The sequence below is a fragment of the Grampus griseus genome, assembly GCF_964374135.1.
Source record: "Grampus griseus genome assembly, chromosome: 8".
Classification (NCBI taxonomy): Eukaryota; Metazoa; Chordata; class Mammalia; order Artiodactyla; family Delphinidae; genus Grampus; species Grampus griseus.
This window is the reverse complement of record NC_139002.1, coordinates 31700828-31728700: the sequence shown is the minus strand read 5'-3', so window position 1 is coordinate 31728700 and position 27873 is coordinate 31700828. Positions and strand designations below refer to the sequence as shown.

The 27873-nt window shown below is 36.7% G+C and overlaps 1 protein-coding gene across 2 annotated transcripts; it reads left to right on the top strand.

Moving 5' to 3' along the window:
• Positions 1–10874: 10874 nt before the first annotated feature.
• Positions 10875–27603, top strand: BIRC3 (baculoviral IAP repeat containing 3). Of its 2 annotated transcripts, none has more exons than XM_082659993.1 (9): positions 10875–10986; positions 15366–18504; positions 18616–18715; positions 20379–20457; positions 21250–21298; positions 22886–23128; positions 26274–26528; positions 26797–26838; positions 26955–27603. In XM_082659993.1, the coding sequence occupies exons 2-9, from the start codon at positions 17652–17654 to the stop codon at positions 27146–27148; spliced, it is 1815 nt and encodes a 604-aa protein (XP_082516119.1). In that variant the 5' UTR covers positions 10875–10986; positions 15366–17651; the 3' UTR covers positions 27149–27603. The 2 variants fall into 2 exon arrangements, with proteins under 2 accessions (XP_082516119.1, XP_082516120.1); XM_082659994.1 differs by lacking the exon at positions 10875–10986 and adding an exon at positions 11087–11119.
• The last annotated feature ends 270 nt before the right edge of the window (positions 27604–27873 follow it).

Genomic DNA, 27873 nt, shown 5'->3' with positions numbered 1-27873 from the left:
TGTGACAGGGCGAGAGAGAGTCATGGGCATATACACACTAACAAACGCAGTAAGGTAGATAGCTAGTGGGAAGCAGCCGCATGGCACAGGGATATTGGCTCGGTGCTTTGTGACAGCCTGGAGGGGTGGGATGGGGAGGGTGGGAGGGAGGGAGACGCAACAGGGAAGACATATGGGAACATATGTTTATGTATGACTGATTCACTTTGTTATAAAGCAGAAACTAACACACCATTGTAAAGCAATTATACCCCAATAAAGATGTTAAAAAAAAAAAAAAAAAAAAAAAGAAACCATATTTCAGTCATAGGCGGAAATACTATATAACATGTATAAACACACGGAAACCTTAAAAACACAGTTAAAGCAAAACTCTATTATATTCTCTTGCCAGTCAAGATCTCTGAGCCTGAGAGTTGTTCCCTGTTTGTTAACAGGGAAGTTTTGCAAGTGTTAGAGAGAGATAAAAACATGCAAAAACCAATCTGAGATCTACTCAGAAGATCATGGATTAAAAAGGATTAAAAATGAAAAAAAAAAAAAATGGTTCTGTTGAACCTAGGGGCAGGATAGGAATAAAGATGCAGACGTAGAGAATGGACTTGAGGACACAGGGTTGGGGCAAGGGTAAGCTGGGACGAAGTGAGAGAGCGACATTGACATATATACACCATCAAATGTAAAATAGATAACTAGTGAGAAGCAGCTGCATAGCACAGGGAGATCAGCTTGGTGCTTTGTGACCACCTAGAGGTGTGGGATAGGGAGGGTGGGAGGGAGACGCAAGAGGGAGGGGATATGGGGATATATGTATACGTATAGCTGATTCACTTTGTTATACTGCAGCAACTAACACACCATGGTAAAGCAGTTATACTCCAATAAAGATGTTAAAAAGAAAAATAAATAAATATAAGCATGAGTTTGCTGTCTGAATAGTTAGAATCCTCATAACTAATATGTCTTAAAATTTTTGATTTACTACTTGGAATGTTGCAATTTTTACTATGTCATTGTAGGAAATACCGACTTACTGCGATGATTGACCTCAGCCCCATTCAGCATTTTTGCACCTATCAGAACAGCATGAATAAATAATTGCCCAACGTTGAAGCGCTCCTAATCATATCAGAGGAGGGCTATTTTCAAAACTCCTTTACTGATAAAACCTGACACCTCAAGTATTCTCAGTTTCTGAGTCAACATATTATACTTTAATTTAATGCTTTTCATTTTATGAGAAAAAGTTTCTCAATCTACCCAAAAAGCAAATTTATCTACTTTTTCCTTTCCAAATTCATGATTTTTCAAGTATAAAAATAGAATAACATAAAGTCAGGTAGTTCTATTCAATTATTGAATAAAATTCTATAGACCATTTTGGAGAAGCCCATTGCATGAGTCAGATTTTTTTTCTTTAACAATGCCTTTTGCCATATATTAGATTAAATTGTATTTTCCTAATTTGATCTGCAGACTAAAACAAAAGCAAGTAATATGAAATGAATAATAAGAATTTGGTTTATCTTGTAATTTCTGATCTTAATTAATCATAAATGAATATTACCTTCTAAACACTTAAAAGTCATTTTATCAACATATTTGCCAAACATCCAGAGGAGTAGTCTTTTATTTATTATAAGGTTTTTTTCTATAGTACCTGATATGCAAATACAGTCTAGTAAAATATGTCAAAATGTTCTTCATAAACTCACTTTATCATCACAATAGCTCCCCATCTAACATTTATTCTCATTGCCATAATATACTTCTAGAGAAATCAAAGTTTTTATTGGTAGTTGTAAATGACTTTTCAAATATGTCTAAGGGATAATCTGTGATTGAATAATCACTGGTGATTCCTATTTGGTTATAGGCACCTTAAATTACTGAATCTGAGGCTAGGTGTCTTTCAACATTTCTGGAAAAGTCTCAGCCACTACCTCTCTATTGGATTTTCCTGTCTCTTTATTATCTCTTTCTGGACCTTGAATTAGACAAACACAGGACCTGTCCTCCATGTTTAACAATATTTTCATTTTTCCACTTCTTCATCTCTCTATGCTACAATCTAGTAGTTTCTACAGGCTGCTTATCCAGTTCACTAATTATTTCTTCATTAGAAGTTTGAGTATTTCATTAAGCTTTTAATTTCAATGATTATTTTTCATCTTCTAGAAGTTCTATTTTGTTATTTTACAGACCTTCCTGTTTGTTGTTTTATAATCTCTTGCTCCTTACCCATGTTTTCAATTCCGTCTTTTATTTCTTTAAACATCTTAGATGTACTTCTTTTATATTTGGTGATTCTAATATGTCTTGTGACTTTTATGTGTAAGCTAATATTCGTTGGGGCTCCATCAATGGTTTTGTGAGACCTAGTATGAGGATGAATTCCTCCAGAGAGAAATTGAGTTTGCTCCTGCTTTGCAATTTATTATTTTTAAAATAGATGTGTAATGTTTCATGGTTTTGACATATAATTTATTCATCACTTCTCTACTGACAGAGATCATGGGGTGGGGCATAAAAGTATTGTGTATTTCTTCTTCTTAGTATGGATTACATTTTGAGGGGTTTTTTTTTTTTGCCCTCAGTTGAAATGTTAGATAACTGTGAAACACTGATACAACCTAACACATCCCTGTGACTAATGATGTAAGATACTATCTTAGCCTAAGAAGCATCATTCCCCAAACAACTGTACTAATTACCCATTCTGAAAATGTAAAGAACTGTCATATCTTTATATCAGACAGCATCAACCTCTCATAAGAGCTAAACTTACCGACTCTATGTATCAGAAATTTTTTGAAGTACCCATAAGTATCAAATCATTCAATCTTCACAACACTCTTAAAAAGTGTGTACAGCTGAGTTGTAATGGGTAATTTGCTCTAGACACTACTGTGTTAGGCTTTCTGGAAGCAGAAGTTAGCACAGGGATTCAGGAACATAATTTCCTGAGAGTGTACTTACCACTCTTCAAGAAAGCCTGTAGCAAATGCGGGCAGGGGGAATGAGCTGAGTCTAAGCCTGACTCACAGGCGAAGGGCAGGGGACGGTAATGGTGGCAGCTGTGGTAGTGGTCTCAGAGTCACGTCAACCAAGGGTAATTGTCTAAACTGGGTCACAGGTGTAAGCTGTTAGCAGCTCTGAACCATCTGGGGTTTAGGTGCAGAGGGACAAAAAGGGAATCTGGGTTGAGTACCAGCAGTGTCTGCTGCAGTCACATAGCTGGGAAGGGGAAAGTGGGGCTCAAAGCCAGATCATCTGGCTCCAGTTTTGCACTATTGCCGCTACAGGGCCTCCTGCAAACTCTGCTTCTGCTGCCTTCAAACACCTCAATACTGTCTACCAAGAAGCCTCTGACTTGCCAAGCCAAGCACTGCCTCCAATTTCCTAGACAGATAGGAGCTTTTTGACTGGAGAAAATTTTGTGCCCATTTAATTCAGAGGTTTCAAGACCAATTCAACAGGAACTGTCTTGTTTCCATTGCTCCCAATTCAGAAAGGCCTATTAAATGCACATTTTGCACTTGCCCAGAGCCAGGACTAGGTTACACAAACCTGAGAGGAGTGCCTCCTTAAATTTTGTGTCCTACGTGCCTCCCTTGGCTTGCCCCAGTGCCATTGAGAAAGGAGCTATGATCCTACACCCTCTCTTCAGACAACAAGAAGTCTATTTGACCCTAAGTATCCTGGTACTTCCCTATGTTCCCTTCCTATACTTTATCCACGGGGAAAATGGTAGAATGAGGGAGGTAGGGATCTTGATCACTTCAGTTTTTAAAGCTTCTGGGACTTAGGAATGTACTCAAACTTACATATGTATGGAGTCAGCCATGGAAGGCTGGAAAGCTTTGAGAATGGGGAAACAAGGCAACACCAGAGTCCTTCTATATTATCTCTCTTTGGATATTATCTCTCTCTTGCAACCTCTTCTGGTCTTCTTAGGCTGGTTCCTTTGTGCTAACAAGCTCCCCCAGGTCTGAGAGTGCTATTTCCTAGCTACCATAGGGAACTGCCCGTCCCAACATTTTCTCCCTCAGAGGGATCATGCATTCAGCTGGTTTGGCTCCTGTAATAATTGGTCAGGTCCTAGGGCAGACACCTAGTGGTTTTCAGCCTTTGATCATGAATTGGCCTGCTTTATCTCTCCATGCACCAAACCCCAAATGCTGTGGGAGCTGTGAAGTGCTTTTATACCTGTGACCTACTCCAGAGCTTGGCTGATGTGAGTCTGGGCCCACTACCACAGCTGCTATGGCTCTAAAACTCTGCTAGTAAGTAATATTTACTTCATGGGATCAAATGTAATAAGTACATATTATCATGTGTTTCTCTTCATTCAGCTACACAGTAATAGTAATTAAAATAAATTGTTGACTTTTAATTAGTTCTTATCATCTCTACCAAATTTAAATATTTTGTTGTAGTTATAGCCTACGTTCTCTTGGTACCTCAATTATCTTATTTCCATTTTTTCCCCCTTATTGCTCTTCTTTTCTAGCCTCAACTCAAAAATCCTAAACAAAATACTAGGAAATTAAATCCAGGAATATATAATAAGGATATTACACCATGATCAAGTGGAGTTTATCTCAGAAGTGTAAGGCTTATGTAATACTTATAAATTAATGTATTTCTCCATATTAATGGAATAAAGGACAAAAATATATGGTCATATCTATAGATACAGCTTCCATTTATGATTTTAAAAGACTCTTAGTAAACTAAGAGTAGAAAAATACTTATCTATGAGAAATCTATGGTTAACGTCACTTTTTCCCTAAGATCAGGAATAAGGCAAGGAGGTTGACTCTAATCAAGTCTATTCTCCATTGTACTAGAGGTCTCAACTTGTACAATAAAGCAAGAAAAAAAAAATAGGAATAAAAATAGGAAAGGAAGAAATATGATTGTTTCTATAGATGACATTATAATTTACTGAAGAAAATATAGAAGAATCTAAGAAATGACTACAGTATGTGAATTTAGCAAGGTAGATCCTGATACTAAAATCAATTTTATTTCTACATACTGACAACAAATAACTGAACATGGAATTTTAAAATACTATTAACAATTAAAAATCTAAATTTAAAAAATAGTATTTAAAATAACATCAAAAATATGAAACACTTAGGAATAAACAACAAAAGACGAGAAGGATCTTTGTACTGAAAACAAAAGAAAACAAAAAATTAAAGAAGACCAGATGGAGGGATATACCATGCTCATGGATTAGAAGACTCAATAACATTAAAATGTCACTAATTCTCAAACTGATCTATAGATTAAATATAATGCTAATCAAATTCCCAGGAACTTTAAAAAAGATATTCACAAAATAATTCTAAAAATTATATGAAAATTTAAAGGGCTTAGAATAGCCAAGACAATTTTGAAAAACAAAGTTAGAGGACTTATTCTATCTGATATCAATGCTTACTATAAAGATACAGTAATCAATACAGTATGTTATTAGCATAAGGACAGATGGATTAATAGACCAGAATACAGAGTCCAGAAAGAAACCTCCACATGTAAGTTCAATTGATTTTTTTTTTTTTTTTTTTTTTTGCGGTACGCGGGCCTCTCACTGTTCTGGCCTCTCCCGTTGCGGAGCACAGGCTCCGGACGCGCAGGCTCAGTGGGCATGGCTTACGGGCCCAGCCGCTCTGCGGCATGGGGGATCTTTCCGGACCGGGGCACGAACCTGTGTCCCCTGCACCGGCTGGCAGACTCTCAACCACTGTGCCACCAGGGAAGCCCTCAATTGATTTTTGATAAAGACATTAAAGCAATTCAATGAGGAAGGGGGTCTTTTCAATAAATTGTGTTGGGACAATATTTAGAGGAAAAAAATGAAACTTGCCCTCAACTCACACCACATGCAAAAACTAACTCAAGATAAATCATACTCCCAAGTGTAAAAGCTAGTATCACAAAGCTTCTAAAAGAAAACACAGAAGAAAATCTTTATGATCTTGGGGTAGGTAAAGATTTCTTAAATGGGATATAAAATGCACTATACATAAAAGAAAAAATGTTAAATTAGATTTCATCAGACCTAAAATAGTCTACTCATTAAAAGAAAGTGGTAAAAAATGGCAAAAGGCAAGCCACCAGCTTGGAGAAAATATGCACAATGCACATATCAAAGGACTCATATTCAGAATATATAAAGAATTCCTTTAAATCAATAATAAAGTCAATTGATTCAATTGTAAAATGTACAGAAGATTTGAACAGGCATTTCACAAATGATGATGTCTAAATCATCAAAAACATATGAAAATATATTCAAAATCATTAATCACCAGGGAAATGAAAATTAAAAGTATAGTGAGATACCGCTACATACACAAAACAAGAGGTCAAATTTCAAAGGTTAGTAAGTCTTAGAAAGTATGTTCAGCAACTAGAATTCTTATATATTGCTGTTGGGAGTGTAAAATGGTGCAAACACTTTGTAAAAGTTTTTGGCAGTTTCTAATAAAAATAAATATACGCCTACCCAATGGCAATTACACGTCCAGATATATATGCAACAGAAATGAATCCACAGATTCACATAACTTCACTCTTCATAAGGAATCAAACCAGGAAATAACTCAAATGTTTATCAGCAGGACAATGGATAAACAAACCATAGTATATTCAGCCAGTGGAATAATATTTGGCAGTAAAAAGAACAAATTACTGGTACACGCTACAATGTGGATGAAACTAAAAATAAGTAAGTAAGCCACCATTTAAAAAGGGGTAAACTTCATCACCTTGAGAATAGGCCTGTCTATATTAAATGATATTTCTTTGTAAATTTCTTCATTAGGACTTTTGCAAGGATGATCTAATTGTATTTTATTTGCAAGAAATGAAGTTGTCAACAGTCTAAGAAATTCCCAGAATTTACAATGACTCTCATATTTACTTTGGAATTAGAATGGCATGTTCCCTTTGTTGGATTTCACTTTTACTTTCAGTTCTATGTTCCTGGTTAGAAGCTTTATGTATTTCTTTAATTAAAAATGTAAAAACTTACAATAGCAGTAGGCTGGAACTGAAGTTGTTACAATAGTATTATGTGGAATTCCTTTCAGAGAAAGAATGTTTTTTATCATGATTACCCTCAAGGAAAAAATACTTTAAAGCTGATTATTTAACAATAGGATATTGAGAACACACCACTGTTAAGAATTATCAAAGTTCCAAACCAGGAATGGGATGGAAACTCTTTCATACACTTCTCATACCTTGCTTGCACATTGCAAGTAGAAGAAAACTGGCAAACAAGAGATAGTAATAGCCATATGTCTGTCTACCTTGTCACTTTCCTCAAATATTTTCTTGCTCATTTCTGTCTCTAAAGAGTATTTGGAGAGAAAATATATTTAGGAAAGTTGGATGTTGGGAGGAAAAGGGGAATTTTTACGTAAAATATTTGGGAGAGTCAAAGGGTTACAGGGAAAAAGTAAGATATTAAAAATTTGGGTGCAGGTTTAGGCTAGAGAAGTCCCAAGCAGCTAGACTGACTGCATTTTTGTCAGTCGGTCAACAAAGATTTATTGAGCACCTTCTGTTTGCAGGTTCCCCACTAGTGCTAGAATAATGTGGTTAATGAAATACATAGAGTCCTTGATCATATGCAACTCAGAATTACTACAGGAAAACAATTACTTTTAAAAAATCCGGGACTTCCTGGTTGCACAGTGGTTAGAATCCACCTGCCGATGCAGGGGACACGGGTTCAATCCCTCGTCCGGGAAGATCCCACACGCTGTGGAACAACTAAGCCGAGCGCCACAGCTACTGAAGTCTGCGCGCCTAGAGCACGTGCTCCGCAACAAGAGAAGCCTCCACAATGAGAAGCCCGTGCACCGCAACGAAGAGTAGCCCTCACTCATGGCAACTAGAGAAAACCAGGGAGCAGCAATGAAAACCCAACTCAGTGAAAAAACAAAAGAATCAATAATTGAAGTTGTGCAAAATTTTGCAAAGGAGACATATTGATCCACTTTAGGCCCTGACAGGTCTGATCCCAACTTTTATTACTAGTTTGAAGAATGCGGGAATCCTAGTTAGTTCAGGGTTTCTTAGGCCATGGTCTTTAAATTGGGATAAGTGATCCCTTGGGTAAACTTACCAAGTATTTACAAAAATTTAGCATTGGGTAAGTGGGAACTCAAATAGTTTTAAGAGAATTAACAACCTGATCCTCAGTTTCTACAATGTAGTTTTTCCTAAAACTGATCTGAGTGAAAACAAGAGCTGTCACAGCTTCCAGGCTTGTTCTGTCTTCTCACCAACCTTTTCACAATAGTTCTTTCTTCTTAAAAAAGACAGGCCCACCTCTCACCCATCTTGGGTTTTCAAATGGTATAGTATTGGCCATGGGTATAAAATATTCCTGGACAATTAGAAATAACTGGTGTTAACGTTGAGAAAATGAATGACTCTAATATCTGGGTATAGAGTTATCAGATAAAATATAGGTCACCCATGAGCTTCCCTGGTGGCGCAGTGGTTGAGATTCCGCCTGCCGATGCAGGGGACGCGGGTTCGTGCCCCGGTCCGGGAAGATCCCACATGCCGCGGAGCGGCTGGGCCCGTGAGCCATGGCCGCTGAGCCTGCGCATCCGGAGCCTGTGCTCCGCAACGGGAGAGGCCACAGCAGTGAGAGGCCCGCGTACCACAAAAAAAAAAAAAAAAAAAAAGTCACCCAGTTAAATTTGAATTCTAGCTAATCAATGATTAATGTATTCAATGAATAATATATTGCATGGAACATACTTATACTAAAAAATTATTTGTTGTTTATCTCAAATTTAAATTTAACTAGGTATCCTGTATTTTAATTGCTAACTCTGGCTACCCTATCTGGGTAAAATTCCTGTGGTTTCTAAGTCACTGATTTCAACAAAATTGAGTTGTCTACTGATAACTAATTACATTTTAGGATTAAAGATCACTAAAGAATTTTGGGGCTATAAAACAGATGTTAAAAAATTGTGAAAAAAATCGATATAATAACATTTCTTCTGGGCCTCTCTACTTATTTATGTGAAAAAGATTTTTCAACACTTACAATCTTTAGAAACTAAAAAAAGGAAGAGAATCTATGCTGAACCCTATAATATTCTAGTAATAGGTAATATTCATGAACACACACTTGAACAAATTGTTCAAATTTAAGCTGCCCCACTGAAATTGCATTTGTTAAAGAATTTTACTTTTTATCTTGAGTAATCATTAACATTTATATTTAGATGTTTTGACCAACTGACTTTCAATATACGTACTGAAAGTAATATATGATAATGCAATCAAGGAGAAATTTTTCTTTAAGTTACAGCCTTATGATCACAGGAAAAAAGTTAAATTTCTATTTATACATATGTTTGTTTCAGAAATATGTGCCAGAGGGATCATAAAGATGTCCATTATAAACATATATTAAAATTCTGTGGGAGAAGTAGAATGTTCAAGGACAAAAAGCATTGATATAATATTTCTGATGATTAAAGCTGATATATAATGATAAGCTGATATATAATGATGGGGGGTATCAAGTGGCTATGGTATTTGTAGTCCATTGAATACATTTAAAAGACTGCTGATCAATTTTATTCTAAAACATCTATGTCTACATTTTGTAGTTCCTTAGCAACTACAGCAACTTTTTTGTTTTAATCTTAAGTTAAAAATATGCAGAGGAATATAGTTTTTCAAAATTATTTTGGTAGGTACATGATCATAAGTATATAAGGATCACAAAATTTCTTCCACCATCTCAAGGGTGAGTTGAAAATGGCTTATAAAGTTTTGAACTAAGCAGGCTCAAAAATGAATTGAAATCTCCACATAAGTAAACTTAATCTTTTTGATGTATTTCCAATTGGAACTCTAACTGCTATGGACAGCCAAATCCACCTAATCCAGAAGATACCCCAGCTCATCCTGACTGTACTGCGTTCTTGTTTCCATAGGATGTTGAAGTACTGAGTAATATTATGGGTTCTGCCTTTAGTGCTTGATATCTTTGATTTACTGGAAGGCAGGAAAATCAGATGAGCTCTCCCAAGCCATCTGTTACCCTGGCATGCACTGTCTTTAGATAACTGTGCTTAAATTTACTGCTTAGGCAAGAAATGTTGAGGAAAATAGACTCTGACTTCAGGTTTCTATGAGACTGTCATGGTAATTTAGACATCTCCCTTGTGAGACAAAAGACTAAAAGGCGGAATTTGTTTTATAGCCAACTCCACCCTAGTTATAAAAAAAACCAACGAACCAAAAAAAAAAAAAAAGATTTCAATATAGCAAACTAAGATGGTAATCTCAATCTTTTAAAACACTAAAAATAAACTGAAAAGGAGAATCTTGTGATTTTTTTTTACAAACCCCTACATTTCCGTTCATGCTTTACAATTATAACAGAATTAGAACAAAAAGTAAAACTTATCAGAAAGAGTTCACAAAGTTTCGCGGTTTTTTTTTATTATGTGGGAGATGGACCTTTTCCAGTCAGGCTGACCAATGCTCATCTTCCCCCTTACAGATTATCAAGATTTCCTCTGACCCACGAACAAAGAAGCAAAGGTATTTCAGTAAATGCCACGCCGATACGCCCCGGTTAAGAAACAGTCACGCTTTTCGGGTCATGGAAATCCCCGAGTGGGTCTGCCAGGCCACTGATTAAGGGGAAGTGTGTGTGGTTATTACCGCTGGAGTTCCCCTAAATCTTAAGAGGAAAGCACCAGCGAACAAGCAAACCGCTGGGAGGAGTGCGGGACAAATGGAGTGGGGTGGGGGTGGGGAAGGGGAGGAGCGGGGGTGGGGGGAGACGTTTAAAAGGCAGCGTGAGACTCCAGCCCGCACCGAACAGCGGGCCGACGGCTGTCACCCGCCAAGACTCGGCCAGCACAACCCGACTGCCGCGCACCTGCCGGGGTCGGCAGGCCGGCCGGTAGAGCTGAGGTGAGTGAGCGAGCGTGCGCGTGCGCGCGACCGTTTGTGTCTGTGCGCGTGTCCGTGCGCGCGACCCCCAACGTCTCCGCACTGCGTCCCGCGCGGGCGGGGGCCACGGCTGCCGCTCGTCTAGGGGCGCACGGTAATCAGACCTGCTGCAGGGCCCAGAGGTCGGCTCCAGGCCGGCTCTCGAGCCGACCAGGGACGGCAAGAGAGTGGGAGCCCGGGCGGCCCTTCCCGGCGCGGCCGTGCTGGTCCGGCCGGTCGTCGCCGCCGCCCAGACTTGCCCTCCAGCCCGTGGGGCCTCCGGGTCCGGCGCTGCCTCGCTGACACTCACTTTCCGTCCGCCTTCCTGCCGGGTGTGCAGTTCCTGTTTTCCTTTTGCAGTGAGTCAGTGGAATGGGGAAGCTTTGACAGTTTGTTTAACTCGATTGCCAAGAGATATCACCGGGCCTTAGACGGTGCCAGATGAGCTTCAGCACAGAGCCTAAAGCAGAGCTTGGGCATAGAAAGGACTCAGTAAAATCTTTTTTTAATGGACAGACGGAGGAGTGTTCCCAAGTGGTGGCAGAAAAAGCAGATTTTTGGTGGTTTTCCTGGTGATCAGCATGGAAACCCTGTAGTGCTCTTAATCTAGTTAGTAAAGTGCCGGAGGTATTTACCCGATCCTAAACTAACAGTAATGTTAACTTTGTTTGCCATTATTTGTTGCTAACATTAGGTGTTTCTAATATCCACTGTATTCAACGACTCCCTTAGAAGACTTTACATGTGTTTTCAGGTTTAATTCTCACAGTCCTAAGAAGCACTTGCCCAGGATCACACCCCTGGTATGCGGAGACTGAATGATATTGGAAACTCGAGATGTCTGACTCCAAAGCCTGGTATTAAACCATCACTGAGCAGACTTTGTAGTCATTAATGTAAAATTGATATCCTTAATACCATGCAAATGAGGGTGCTGTGGTCCTGGGGGGCTCAGTCAAGTTAGTGAAATTCACTTCTCAGCAAAGTCTTAAGTGTCTACATTATATGCCAGGCTGAATGGATGGTGGGAGTGGGAGGGCTGGTACAGAGCTGAAACAGTTATGCTGTGAAGGAGCTCACAGACTAGGGGGAGGCAGAGAGAAAAGGCACACTTAAACTCCAGTGTCTGAGACATGGATGTGCTAAGTGCCCAAGAGGATAGACACACCCAACATCGCTGGCATCAGGGAGGTTGCCCACTGGAAATGATGGAGTAGGAAGTGATGAGGTTGGGGACTTGAGCCAATCTGAGAAGGAGCCACAAAAAAGGAAAGAGGAATCCCAAGAGAGTGGTATCAGAAGCCAAGGGACTAGAATATTTCATAGAGGAAGTGAACCCCAGTGTCAGGTGTGAAAAATTCCACTGGTTTTGGGAAAGAAAAGATTGGTGTTACTCATACTGAGAGTGGTTTTCCACAGACACAGAAAACAAACGTGGTTACCAAAGGGAAGGGCGGGGGATGGATAAATTAGGAGGATGGGATTGACATATACACACTACTATATATAAAATAGATAACCAACAAGGACCTACTGTGCAGCATAGGAACTATACTCACTATTTTGTAATAACCTATAAGGAAAAAGAATCTGAAAAAGAATATATATATATATATATATATATATATATATATATATAATTGAATCATTGTGCTGTACACCTGAAGCTAACACAACATTGTAAATCAACTATACTTCAAATAAATAAAAGAAAAAGAGAGTGGTTTTAAGTGGTGCCGGCTAAAGCCAGTTGTATTGGGAGACCTTCACCATAGACAGTTGTTCATTTCATTTGGCTGTGAAGCGAAGGTGAGATACAGGGTAGTTGCTAGAGTGAAAAGTAGGGTTGAAAGAGGGTTTTTTGGTTTTGTTTTCATTTGAAAGCTGAGACAGAATTAAGCATGCTTGTTATATTGAAGGAAAAGACCCAGTAGAGAGAGTAGAAGAAATGAGGAGGATGGGGTTAAGAGCAAGATTTCTGAGGCCAGTGGGGGAGGATGGGATTCTTTTAAGTGAGGCAGTAAGTGGATTGTGAGCAAAAAGGGCATGGATTTAAGAATGTGAAAGGATTACTACTCAATGATGTCTCTTTGAGAAATCGAAGTCAAAACAATCTACTGAAAGTGAGATGGGGAGTTGTGGAGGAGAAATTTGAGGAAGGTATTGAAGGTTTAGAAGAGTTGCATAGGCCAGTGGGCTAGGCTTAAGAAGAATTGATGAGAGATAGTGAAGGGCCAGCCAAGGTGAAGCCTGACGTCATGCTGGTTTCTGTCTACAAGGTTGTAGATCTTCCCCAGCAGCATTTAGAATTCTAGGTGTTGCATATATATGGAATTTAAGGAAAAAAATGTCATGAAGAACCTAGGGGTAAGACAGGAATAAAGACGCAGACCTACTGGAGAACGGACTTGAGGATATGGGGAGGGGGAAGGGTGAGCTGTGACAGGGCGAGAGAGAGTCATGGACATATACACACTAACAAACGTAAGGTAGATAGCTAGTGGGAAGCAGCCGCATGGCACAGGGATATTGGCTCAGTGCTTTGTGACAGCCTGGAGGGGTGGGATAGGGAGGGTGGGAGGGAGGGAGACGCAAGAGGGAAGACATATGGGAGCATAGGTATATGTATAACTGATTCACTTTGTTATAAAGCAGAAACTAACACACCATTGTAAAGCAATTATACCCCAATAAAGATGTAAAAAGAATTCTAGGTGTTGGAAATGGATAGGACAGAGGTTGAATGGATCCAGGGTTGGCATCTTGGCATATTTTTGTATACTTATTGTATAACTGTTGCCTAAATGTCCACAGACATGCCTTGTTTCCACATCAAAGCTTCTTTAGGGCAAGATCTGTGTAAGGGGTTTGAAATCTTAACTGCATAGGGGCCAGGCAGGTGATATAAATGAACAAAACTAGGGGTGTCTTTTTTAAACAAAAGCACACTTTGCTTACATATTTAACATGTAGGAATAGTCTTCCTTTCCACAAAGAAATATGTTACTCTCATTTTTCTCAAAAAATGTCCCTCTTTGTCTACCTTTCATTTTTGTTACTTTTGATAGACACAGGTATTAGAACAATTCCACTTTCTTCATAATTCTACTGTGAGAAAAACAACAGTGCCAGCTCAGTGACAAAAAGCAACTGACAGTCTCCGTATCAGAGTGCCAAAGGGGAGAGCGTGTGCCTTCCCTAAAGGGTGCAGCCGCTGCTCGGCACTAGCTGATTCTTGCCATGCAGGAATAAATGCCCAGTGTAGCCAGGTCTTCTGATTTTTCAGGATAAGGTTGGGATCTAGAATGTCCTGGGGAATTTCTTACTTTTTTTTTTTTTGGCCCCTCCATGTGTGGCATGTGGGATCTTAGTTCACTGTCCAGGGATTGAACCCGCGTCCCCTGCAGTAGAAGCACGGAGTCTTAACCACTGGACCACTAGGGAAGTCCAGAAATCTTACTTTTATTTTATTTATTACTTTTTTTTTACAGAAATCCCTTTAAAAATTTTTTATTTATTTTATTTTAATTTATTTTTGGCCACATTGGGTCTTTGTTGCTGCACGGGGGCTTTCTGTAGTTCCGGCGAGCGGGAGCTACTCTTTGTTGCAGTGCGCGGGCTTCTCCTTGCAGTGACTGCTCTTGTTGCGGATCACGGGCTCTAGGCGTGCGGGCTTCAGTAGTTGTGGCACATGGGCTCAGTAGTTGTGGCTCGCGAGCTCTAGAGCACAGGCTCAGTAGTTGTGGTGCACAGGCTTAGTTGCTCCACGGCATGTGGGACCTTCCTGGACCAGGGCTCAAACCCGTGTCCCCTGCATTGACAGGTGGATTCTTAACCACTGAGCCACCAGGGAAGCCCAGATATCTCTTACTTTTAAAAAATGTTGGTAATTAACTAAAACATTTAAACGTACTGTGGTATTTTTCTAAGAAAAATCTTACTTGGGAAACTGGTGAAATTCAAATAAGGCATATAGATTAACAGCATTGTATCAGTGTTACTTTCCTGGTTTCTATGGTTATATGAGGATATGTAAATGCAGGATATGTGAGAACTCTTATTTTTATGTTTTCTCTATGTATAAATTAATTGCAAAATAAAAGGTTAAAAGAATTAGTGAAATGCTGGAGTCCAATTCTGTGCAAGCCAAACATAATACCTCTGCTGGCCACCAATTTGAGCCTTCTGGTTTTCATCTGGGATTTCTTGGCCTCTGCAGTACCTAATACAGCACCTTGTATGTCACAGACATTCAGTAAATACTAGTGCTCTGCTTTGGAAAAAATGTTTAAAAAGAGATCATGGTGTTACATCTATGAATTATTTGACTTTTAATATTGTCTTTTTTTTTTTTTTAACAGGTTTTACAAAAGAGACGAACTGTTCTACTTCTAGGTTTATTCCAGTTTTTTCTATAAATCAAAACATCTCAAAATGGAGGCCTAAAACTCTTAAAAGGGACTTAGTCTAATCTCCGGGAGGTAGTTTTGTGCATGAATAAACAAAGTAGTTAACAGGAGTTTTTGGTATCGAAAGAATGTTAATTTTAAAAATATGATTTGATTATAAGAGGTATAACTATAAAGTAATAATAAGTTTGATTCTGATATTGATTTGTGGATATAAAGAAATGATTGTAGCTGGGACATATTGTTGAACTACTTTTCTCAAAGTTGGCCAGGCAGTCTCCCACTGGCTGCTGTGTAGAATAGAAAAAAGTACCTGTGTTTGGTAAAGATTTTAAAATGAATGACAGTTATCTAGAACAAAGAGTTAATATTCAACCCTCTGCTAAATTAGAGAAACATGCATATAAAACCTTTGGCATGTTAAAAGATTTCTGCAATGACAAAGAAATGTCAAGAATAAAACTTTTTGATAGGTGCAACAAATTTAGAGCAAGTATGAAAGATAAACGTGATGATTGGTAAAGAAATTAACCATTTATAAGACTGTTGATATTTTGAAAGTCAAAACTTTAGTTTGTTCAAATGGGCTGTTATTTCTGAGAAAAATTAGAATGAGAATGATGACTGGATGGTTACATTTTGGTAAATGAACAAACTTATTCCAAAAGAAAATTCACACAGAGACAGTAGTAATACCAAGAAAGAAAGGAATACTGAAGTCAGACATAATAATTCACCTCTGAGGGCAATTATCACTAGTATTTAGATATGTTTCTTCTCCCACCTGGAAATAAAGCATTGAAGTCTGCAGTAAAAAGCCCCAACATACGTGGGACCCAGGAAGCATGCTTGCAAAACACTTCTAGAAAAAAAAACCATGTTGACTTGTTTATTGGTTATTACTAACATTATTGACACAGAACCTACTGACTAATAGCTACTTATAATTGAGAAATTCTGAATTTTGAGATCTCTGCTGTTCAAAAGAAGTAGATTGTGACAAAATAAATTTATTATTTTTTGTCATGATAAATTCTGGTTCAAGGTATGCTATCTGTGAAATAATTTCTGACCAAAGCCAGATTTTTTTATCCATCTTTTTTTTTTTGATTATTTATCTTAGCTTGCAGACTCAGCACTCTGACTGTTGACTGTTTTTAAAAGTAAATCCATTATCAGGAGATTTGATTTTGGTTCTCAACAGCATGAAGCTGAGTCTAAAAGACCAAGTGAGCAAATATATTCATCTCTGATAATTTATTTGAAATGCAATGTTTAATTTGCTAAGATCTAGTGGTATTGCTATGACTAAGCAATCAGGTACCTATCTATGGGAAGTAATTATTATTTAATAAATCTTGAAACCAGGTCTTGAGATGTAGGAACCAATTCTGTTATTACTTAAGCTCTTTATTTGGAAGAAAATTTTGAATTGTTTTGTTCTCCCTAATAAAATGGTTGTAGGAAGAAAAATTAATTTGAGCAAGATTTTGGATAGACTGTATTTCATTGAATCTAAGATGTCATCATTTGTAAAGCACACCATTATTTTATGTACCTCTAAGAAATAAAAATGCTGTTAATTAAAATGTGACATGCCATTCATTAATTGTAAGATACCTCTCCATAGCAGAGATATTAAAACATGCATCTTAGAATCAGTGAAATATGATAGTCCATTCTTTTCCTCTTTCGAGGTAGGTCTTATGCTTTTTTTTTCTTCTGGCTACAAAATTTCACAATTTAAAAACAAAATAAACATAGTTTGAATATTTTTGTGTGTATAGAACGCTTACACAGCATAGCTTTCTGCCAAAACAAACTAGCTATGTGAGACATTTTATCTTCAGGCTGACTGGATGTCACTGAAGCATACTAGTGGAGAGGGTGACCTACCTGTGGAGATATCTGACACTAAATGGCATCTTGATGACCTAAAGCACTCTACACTTTTATGAAGGGTTTTAATTTTCATCACAAGGTACTGTGTAGCATCACGTTTACATTTTATGCAAGAGTATACAGAGGTGCAGGTACATAATTGGCCCTTAAACTGTATCAATATAGAATTTAGAATCTTGCCATGCTATAACCCTAAATGCATAGAAGAAAAAAGAATGAAAGATTTCCTGTTCTAAGTGTTCAGTCTAGTACTAAAATTAATAAAAATCAAAACCCATGCACAAAACTACCTCCCCAGAGAAAGGCTAGTCCCTTTTCCTCCCCATCCATTTCATTATGAACATAGTAGAAAATAGCGTATTCTTATCAAATTTGATGAAAAGTGCCAACATATTTGAATTGAAGTATGACTTTTCGTGTGAGCTGTACCGAATGTCTACCTATTCGGCTTTCCCCGCCGGTGTTCCTGTCTCAGAAAGGAGTCTTGCTCGTGCTGGTTTTTATTATACTGGTGTGAATGACAAGGTCAAATGCTTCTGTTGCGGACTGATGCTGGATAACTGGAAACAAGGAGATAATCCTATTGAAAAGCATAAAAAGTTGTATCCTAGCTGTAGCTTTGTTCAGAATCTAAATTCAGTTAACATCTCGGGAGCCACTTCTCAGCCTACTTTTCCTTCTTCAGTAACAAATTCCACGCACTCATTACTTCCAAATTTGGAAAACAGTGGCTGTTTCAGTGGCTCTTATTCAAGCTTTCCATCAAATCTTTTAAACTCTGGACCAAATCAAGATTTTTCTGCCTTGAGGATAAGTCCCTACCGTTGTGCAATGAATACCGAAAAAGCCAGATTACTTACTTTCCAGATGTGGCCATTGACTTTTCTGTCACCAACGGATCTGGCAAAAGCAGGCTTTTACTACATAGGACCTGGAGATAGAGTGGCCTGCTTTGCCTGTGGTGGAAAATTGAGCAACTGGGAACCAAAGGATGATGCTATGTCAGAACACCTGAGACATTTCCCCAACTGCCCATTTTTAGGAAGTCAGCTTCAAGGCACTTCAAGATACACTGTTTCTAATCTGAGCATGCAGACATATGCAGCCCGCTTCAAAACATTCTGTAACTGGCCCTCTAGTGTTCCAGTTCATCCTGAGCAGCTTGCAAGTGCAGGTTTTTATTATATGGGTAAGAAACTTAATCTGATAATAAAAAACAAATATTCAACATGTGTTATCTCATACATTTTAGTGGTCAAATTATATGTATTCATAAGTTTTGGTCCAAAATTAATTTTAGGTCACAGTGATGATGTGAAATGCTTTTGCTGTGATGGTGGGCTGAGGTGTTGGGAATCTGGAGATGATCCATGGGTGGAACATGCCAAGTGGTTTCCAAGGTAATTATTGTGAAATTTTCTTTGCAAATGTGTGTGATTATTGTGAGAGGAGTTATATGTGTTTACCTTACAATCAACTGTTGCTTTATTCTGTCTTTGTTTCAAAAATACATTTATGAATAAATTTAGGAGGGATTACGTAGAAAAATAATTACTTAAAAGGTTTCAATGGAAAGTTAAGATAAAGAGGAAATAATTTAGTGTGTGTAATTAATATATATACATGTATATTAAAATAACATATGCTCATTATAAAACCAAAGTTACACATTGTAGGAAAGTAGGAAAGTACAGAGACAAAAAAAAATTTAAATGTCCAGAAACCTCACCACCTAAAGTTGACCACAGTCACCATTTTAGTGAACATCCCTCCAGAGACATCTCTTTATGCATATGAACATATATACATAAATGTATACAATTTTACATGAATTAGATATATTTACTGTTTTGAAACTTTTTTCAGTCAACATGTTTTGAACATATTTCCATTTATTCAACACTCAATAATATTAACTGATTACCTATTATCAAGCACTATTGTAGATGCTTAATATACTCAGTTGAACAAAACCAAGACTCCTGGTCTCATATGCTAGACTTACAGCAGGAGAGGACAGACAATGAATAAAAACTTAATAAATAAGTTATATAGCATGTTGGAAGATAATAAGTGCTATGGATAAAAAGAAAAAAGGGAGCTTGGGTAAGGGAGATCAGAGGCACCAGACTGGTTACAATATTAAGTAGGGTCATCAGAGTAAATATAGACCCATCTCATCTGTTTTGATCACTACATAGCATTTTGTTGTCATGTCTTACACTTTTGATTATTCTATACTTGTTTACACTCTCCCTTTTTTACTAAAATCAGGTAGCCTATAATTTTTCATGGTCAACACTTTTAGTATTTTTAGTGTTGATTACTAAACTTAGTATCCTAACATTTGCATTATATAATTTTTTATATGATACTATGTCTTCATTTATAGCAACTTTGTACTCCCCAAATATTTCAAATTTCAAAAATTATGAAGATTAAAAAGAACACCTTACATAGACATTTTTAAAAAGTGCTGCTAGCTTTCTATTGTGGTAATTTTGTGAATATATAAAAAGAACAGTAAATTTGCTTTGGTAGTGTCATGAATTCATTTTGTACTTAAATTTGACCATGGATATATAGTATCTAGAAACTACCAAACTTGTGAATGTCTGACTTCTTAGAAAATGTGTTAAACTTCCTCATTCTTTCTATGTATATTTTCAGCTTTTAAACATACAAAGCTTATGTATGAACAGTATCATTTATTAGGGAACTTTCTACCTGTCTCCTTGGCTCATGAATGTTCAGAATGTTTTTAGGAATCTTAGAATAGTTGAAGAGAGCAGCAAGAACCTTGGGGTGGAGACAGCCTTACTTATCTCAGTAGACTGAGAGCCTCACAATCCTTATCCACATCAGCCTTGGCCGGGTACCAGTTACAGCCTTCCTCTTGCTTATATCATCTTACCTTTGAGTGCAGTATCTCTTATCACTTCCTATATGCTAAATGAATAGTCAAGTGGTTATAATTATGTTTATGTTCACTTGAAAGATTTAGCAGTCTACAAATGACCAGATTAAAATAACCCCCCAGATTTAATTTTCCTTACATTTTAGGTGTGAGTACTTGATACGAATTAAAGGACAAGAATTCATCAGTCGAGTTCAAGCCAGTTACCCTCATCTACTTGAACAGGTAGGGACAGTTTTTTTGTTTTTTAAATCATTCATTAAATTGATTTTCTGATAAATTATTTTCTGATAATTACAGAGAGTAGTATTTTAGTGAAAAGACAAGTCAATTTAAAAATACATTTTCTTTTTTCAACACCCAGCATGATCTTAGAGAGTGCTATTCTTTGGATAACAGCAGATCCATAATTAGAAACCTTCTGAAAAATAATATTTAAGTTATGTTTCTGAGTATTTCTCCAACAAAGTTGCAATAAATTAAATTATTTGAGGAAAAAATTGACTGGATAGTAGCATTTAATAATTTTACTATATAAATTTTTCTTAAAAGGATTTGAGGAAGATAATTGTATTGCTCTTTCTAATCTTCCCAGAAAAGCAAGTAAGAACTTAGAGAATAGTTTGAGGGTCAAACACTTCCTAGCCACAGTCAATGGAAATAAAGGGTCCAGCTTATCCCAAAGGAACACCCAGAAAATGGAAGATCTTTGGGATGATAGGCAAACAGTGATTGTCTTACAGGTCACTGAAAAGGTGTAGCCCTTTTCCTGCCTTAACGAAAATGGATTTTATTTGTTAATACACACATACACACGCACACACGAAGAAACTCTATTAGTTTATGGCCTACAGAATTGCTGTTGAATGTAAATGAAATTTTGCTTTTGACATAAAAAATTATGTTGCCAGTAAACAAGTTAGTTTGCAATAAATTGAATAAATTAGGTCTCTTGAATAATTTTTATTGCAATGAACAAGATAAGATTTACATTTTAATTTATATACATTTTTTTAGCTGTTATCTACTTCAGACAATCCAGAAGATGAAAATGCAGAGTCACCAAGTATGTATACTAATAATAATTGCTGCATTTAAATGTTAGAACCATTTGATACTGTTAAGATTGAAAGTTGATAATTATAATAATATACATTTATATTATGAGTTATAATTTACAGTGAATTTTCAAATACATTATTGGTATTTTTCAAATTTTAGTGCATCTCATAATTGCCTGAGGAGCTCTAAAAAATATTACAGATTTCTAGTCTCCACTTTAACCCTACTGAATTGAATCATAGTATCTGAAGGTGGGGCTTGAGCATCTATAGTTTTAACAAGTTTCAGACATCCAGCCTAACCCTTGTTCTCAGACCAGTGTGGGAACAGGTGCACTATGACATTAGATTGCATACATATTCTTTCTATGAAATGGAGAGAGCAGAAAATAATATTCTCATTTTTCAATAGGTACTCAGAGGCTCAGAGAGGTTAAGTGACTTGTCCACCACCTTAAACTTGAAAGGTGATAGAGCCAATATTTGAACAAGCTCTTCTCCCTTATCTAGTGTTAAATTCAGTTCAATAAATATTTGTTGTGCTTCTGCTATTCTGGGGAAAGAATAGACAACAGGATAAACATAACACCTGCTCTCATGAGCTAGTGGTCTAAGGAATACAGGCAAATACACAGATAGGAGAACAGTGTGGAAAGTAAAGTGTTCTCTGAGAGCACATGCGGGACAATTAGCCCAGACTTGGAAGATCAGAAAAGGCTTTCCAGAGGAAGTATTTGTCTTAGCACAGAATCAAAGGGAAGAATAGTAGTTAACCAAATAACAACGGGAGGAAAAGAATATTCTTGGCAGAGAGAACAGCACATGAAAGATTTAAGTAACAAAAGAGAAGAGGAACACTTGAAGAACTGAACAAAATTCTGTATCGCTAGAAGTAGAATTTGCAAACAGGTAAATGAATGAAGCAGGCTAGCTTAAGAGTGGTCAGCACTGTAGGCAGAATTTGACCCAAGAGCCATCAGTTTGTGGCTTCTGGGATAGAAGGCGAATGAGTAAGTGGCAAGAGATGAGGCTGAAGGGGTAAACAGGGTCCAGATTGCATAAGATATTGTAAGGCACAGTTGAATGTTATCCTAAAAGCAAAGGAATCGTTGTTGGAATTTAAGAAGGAATGTGACACATTCAGATTTTTGTTTTTAAAAAGTCATTCTGGTTACAATGTTGAGAATGAATTAGACAGGAGCAATAGTTTAGGAGGCCATTGCAGTAATAGATATGAGTGATTACAATTGGCCTCTTTCAAAATTATGTTAAACATATTTGATTTAGAAAGCTCATTTGTTCATTCAACATGGGGAAAAAGGAATCTCAGTGCTGGTGGGGATGATCCCAACATTGTTTCTTTCTCCCACTCATATTTATGCCAGATAATGCATATTTTGAATCTGAATACAATATTCCATATTCCTATTTTAGTGACTGAACATGTATATCGTTATTTTAAATCTAAGAAAGGTAATACAAAATAGTACCTACACATTTTCTGGGCCTTATGTTTTTGATATTGTAATAACTCGCAATTTAGAAAATATACAGACTATCCCAATATGTGTTAAATTCTTTATTCCGTATAGTTATTCATTTTGGACCTGGAGAAAACCATTCAGAAGATGCAGTCATGATGAATACACCTGTTGTTAAAGCTGCTTTGGAAATGGGCTTTAGTAGAAGGCTGATAAAGCAGACAGTTCAGAGTAAAATCCTAACAACTGGAGAGAATTACAAAACTGTCAGTGATCTTGTATTAGATTTACTTAATGCAGAAGATGAAATGAGGGAAGAGGAGAAAGAAAGAGCAACTGAGGAAAAAGAATCAGGTACACATATTTACTTACAGTCTCCATTTCCATAAGGATGTCACTGCACATAAGTTATTGAAAATATAGTCAATGCAATTGGATTTTAAGTTCAACGTTCTGCATTTGAATTATGAAAACTTTCTTCACATTAAAATATATTTGAATTTCTTATTAGTAAATTGAAAATATAAGTACATATATTGAGTGAAAGCATTTCACAGGAAACCAAAAGTTTCCTGCTTTTTCTTAATTTCTATTTTTATTCTGGGTAATTGACTGTGTAATTATTCATGGCACATTTTTGATCCCAGACTAGTTGCTCACTCCTCTTTGCTATAAATTGGGGTGGGATCAGGAACAATAATTAATTTTAATATTAGTGTAACAGTGTGTCTCAGCCTGTGACTGTAAATTAATGTACAAATTATGATTACATTTCCTATTTGCCCACACAAGAACTGAATTCCCCTTTGGAGTGTCCCTGTGTTATTTAGGGGAGCTCTAAGACACTGTTTCACATTCTCCCAAGACAAGTTATCCATGCCCTTCCATGCTAGCCTTGTCTGCTCCCTGTTGCCTCTACTGTGTTGAGGCTCATCCCCTCCTCTGGATGAGCATGTTCATTCTAATCTGGTTGCTCCACTGCTATCATCACTCTGGCCTGGACAAAGAGAAATGTTGGTCTCTCCTTTGCCACTCCTTCCAAAGCATGGACCAGATCCAAGAGTCCTTTCAACACAACTGAAAACAGATTACAATTTTTAACAAGCTCTTACTGGAGATTTAGGGATAACAGAAGGGCATTACATCACAGATGGCAGTTGACAGCTATAACTGTATGTGGCCTCTCTTGGTGCCCCTAAGCCCGTCCTCATGAATCTCTTGGCCCAGCTCCTGATTCATCTCTGTGTAGCTCTGGCCAGTTTTAACAAATGACTAGGAAAGTCCCAAGCGGAGCTCAGGCCCCCAAATATCCACAAAGCCCAGAATGAGAAAGGTTTGCCCCATATCCTTGTCCAAGGCCATCTGGGACCTCTTCCTTCCCAGGATGTTGACGGTGAGATTGTTCACTCCATTCCCGGAAAAATCTACCCTTGGCCAACCCAGACAAAAATATCAGATCACAGTAATACAGCATCCTCTATTTACCAAAGTGTGAATTATTCAGTTCTACATGTCACCAGTACAGCAGCAACATAGTCCAAGTTCATCTTTGCCCAGCCAAGTTCTCCTTTTCATTGTGAAGTGAAGATAGGGCTGCATGTCCTTCCTGTAGTCCTCTCAGTCTTAACCACTGGTCATCAGTGAACAACTGCTCAAAGAAGAGAACACCCATTTCCACAATTGTTTATAGACCCTATGAAGTCTAAAGTCTAAAGAAAAATACTTATTTTTCTTCCAAAAAAAAAAATCAACAGTTTCCAGAGTTGACTCCAAGTCAACAGTATACAATAACTTGCATTGTCAAAAATATCCGTTAGCTTCTCAGCTCACTGTTATATCCATACTACCTAGCGCAGTATCTGTATATAGTCTGTGCTCAAGAAATATTTTTTTGAATGACAATGAAAATACTTAACGTTTACGTTACTGATTACTTTATAGTTTCCCAGAACAGTAGGTGAGTGATTTCTTGACAGATGTGTAAATAAAGAGGCAACTTAGGATTTTTTTTCCAGGATAAAAGAATATGCTTCAAAGGTTTATTCAAGTCTTTACCTCTTATAAACCGGAATACAGTCTATGACTTTGAAGTGAGACTATTTTCTGCAGCTACTAGCAATCCAATTTTAGAAATCTTAAGAATTTCAGAGAACTTCTTACATTAGTTTAAGTAAAATGTAATTAGAAAAATTAAAAATTAAAAAATTAATATACTTTAACATCAAGTATAAATTATATTTTAATTTCCTAAAATATCACTACTTCTTAACCATAGATTACTTAACAATATGTTAAGTTCTAATTCTTCCATCCCTCTGGCTGTTAATTCTTTGTTCCTACTGCTGTTTAAGTTGCCGAGGCCTGATGGTTCATTTGTTCAACAGGTATTTGTGGAACATTGACTTTGTGCCAGACACTGTTCTAGGTCCTGATCCTTTTCTCATTTATTCTCAGAGCTTCAATTCTCTTCAAAATGTGTATCTAGAGCCTGGACTTTCTGACTAAGCACTGTTTTTTATTTCTTATTAAACAGTTCTATTTATATGTCCTATTATTTGACAAAGTCAGAGTTTCTAAAATCTAATGATCATCTCCCCTCAAATAATTCTTCTTTAAACAGCCCAACTTCTCTTTTTATTTTATAGAAAAGCTTTATGGATCATGGTAAAACTATATGATAGTTAATTAATAAACTTGGAATCATAAGTCATATTCCAAAGAGATAATAAAATTGCAGAGTTTCAAATATAAAATATTTTACCACTAGATACAAAATCTAGACCTGGAAGAAGAATACGGAGATCCTATAGGACAGGAAGGTATTGACAAGTAGGATTTATTTTTCAAAATGCTGTTAGTGCCTTTCCCCCCTTACTATAAAACATTGAGGTAATAGCAATATCATGTCTAATTTTGGGAAATAATAATTAATTAATAATTTCATCTTAAAATGGAATTTTAAAGAAGTTTTATGGGTGACTGATAATTTAAGAAATGTTCTATCATTTTAATTCCCTTGATTTTGCCTTTCCCCACTTTGACTAGAGTGGATTAAAATTTCAATTTTATTTGGTTCTAAGTTTTATTTGGTTAAAGGATTGGCAGTATTGCAGAATGGTAGAGAGCATAGATTATGAAACCAAATTGCCTCAGTTTGACTTTTGCTAGTTGTGTGTCCTTCAGCAATTTACTTGCCTCACTGTACCTCTATTTTCTTACCTGCTAAATAAGGGTACTAGTACCTACCTCAAAGGGCTGTTGTGAAGATGAAATGAGTTAATGCATGGAAAGTGCCTACCACAGTGCTCAGTGTTAGTTCTTATTATAAGTAGAGTTACTATCAAGCACAGGGCATCAGGTACCCCCAAAGCTAGCAATCAACTTCAGTGCCAACTGATTATGAATTATGGTTGTTTTCATTCAGTTATATGTGTATATGTGGAAGGAAGTTTGTGGGCAGAGTTTGAACGTGATTGTGTTTGTGTTCTTTTCTATAAAGATGACCTATCATTAATCCGGAAGAATAGAATGGCACTTTTTCAACGTTTGACTTGTGCGCTTCCAATCCTGGATAGTCTACTAACTGCCAGAGTGATTACCGAGCAAGAATGTGATGTCATTAAACAAAAAACACAGACATCCTTACAAGCAAGAGAACTGATTGATACTATCTTAGTAAAAGGAAATTTTGCAGCCACCATATTCAAAAACTCTCTACAAGAAATTGACCCCATGTTATACCAGCATTTATTTGGTGAGTGCTGGAAAATTACTTTTGGAACTTCCTAGGTCAATTGAAAATATGCTTTAATTAATGATTTGTGATTATTGAAAATAATTCAACCTAATTTATAAACTATTAATTGTACAAAAAGATTGAAGGCTTTCATTGCCTTGACATTATGAAAATTATCTATAGTATTTGGGCAGAGTCTACACTGTTAGTTTAAAAATATATATTCTGTGACTAAATATTGTTAACCTTATTTGTCATAGTAATGCTTTTGCTTTTTCTCCCTTAGTGCAACAAGACATAAAATACATTCCCACAGAAAATGTTTCAGGTAAAATAGTATTAATAATTTAAATCAGTAGAAAACATTGTTTTTTATTTTCTTGGCTTTTCATTGGAGGAGAAGCAGCAAATTGCCTTTTATTAAAATTTTTTTTCTCTTCTTAGATTTACCAATGGAAGAACAATTGAGGAGACTACAAGAAGAAAGAACATGTAAAGTGTGTATGGACAAAGAAGTGTCCATAGTGTTTATTCCTTGCGGTCATCTAGTAGTTTGCAAAGATTGTGCCCCTTCTCTAAGAAAATGCCCTATTTGTAGAGGTACAATCAAGGGTACAGTTCGTACGTTTCTTTCATGAAGAAGATCTAAAACTTTGTCTAAACTTTAGAATTAGTGGATTACATATATTGTAATTTTAACTTTGATACTGATTTGGTTTCTTTAAGATTTCTTATTTATTTACAACAATTTTGTTTTATATAAATATCTAAAACATGAACATACATATTTTATGTAGCATGGGAATGATAGGCTTTTGTTTTTGTGAACAAAAAACAGGAATAGCACTATAAGCACAATACTAAATGAAAATTTCAGCACTATTGAAATTGTAAGTGAAGTAAAATTTAAGATTTTGAACTGAAGTTTCATAGTTTTAAATATTTTGGAGTTGTATTCAGGATCAGAAACATGGATTCTCTTGCTTTTTCCATCAATGTCCTATACACAGAAGGTCTTGATGTTTGTTGAATGACTTTTTCGGGACATGATGTTTTTGTAAAGAATTCTGTGAGGAACATTTTAATAAATCAATCAAAATTACGCTTGTTCTTAATACCTTCATTTCTATGGTAATCGGATAGTTTACTGACTCCCAGCCTCCTTCCATACCTCCCTAAGACCTCTTGAATATTGAACTACAGTTTAGATCCCTTTCTGTAAGATGCTTCTTCATTTATACTTGTAGAGCACAGGGGTCAACCACACCTGGCTTTAATCTATAGGATTTTATAGGATGTCTGAGTCAAAATCAAATAATCTTCCCAGTAAATTTCTTTATTCATTTGTCTGTTGATTCATTCA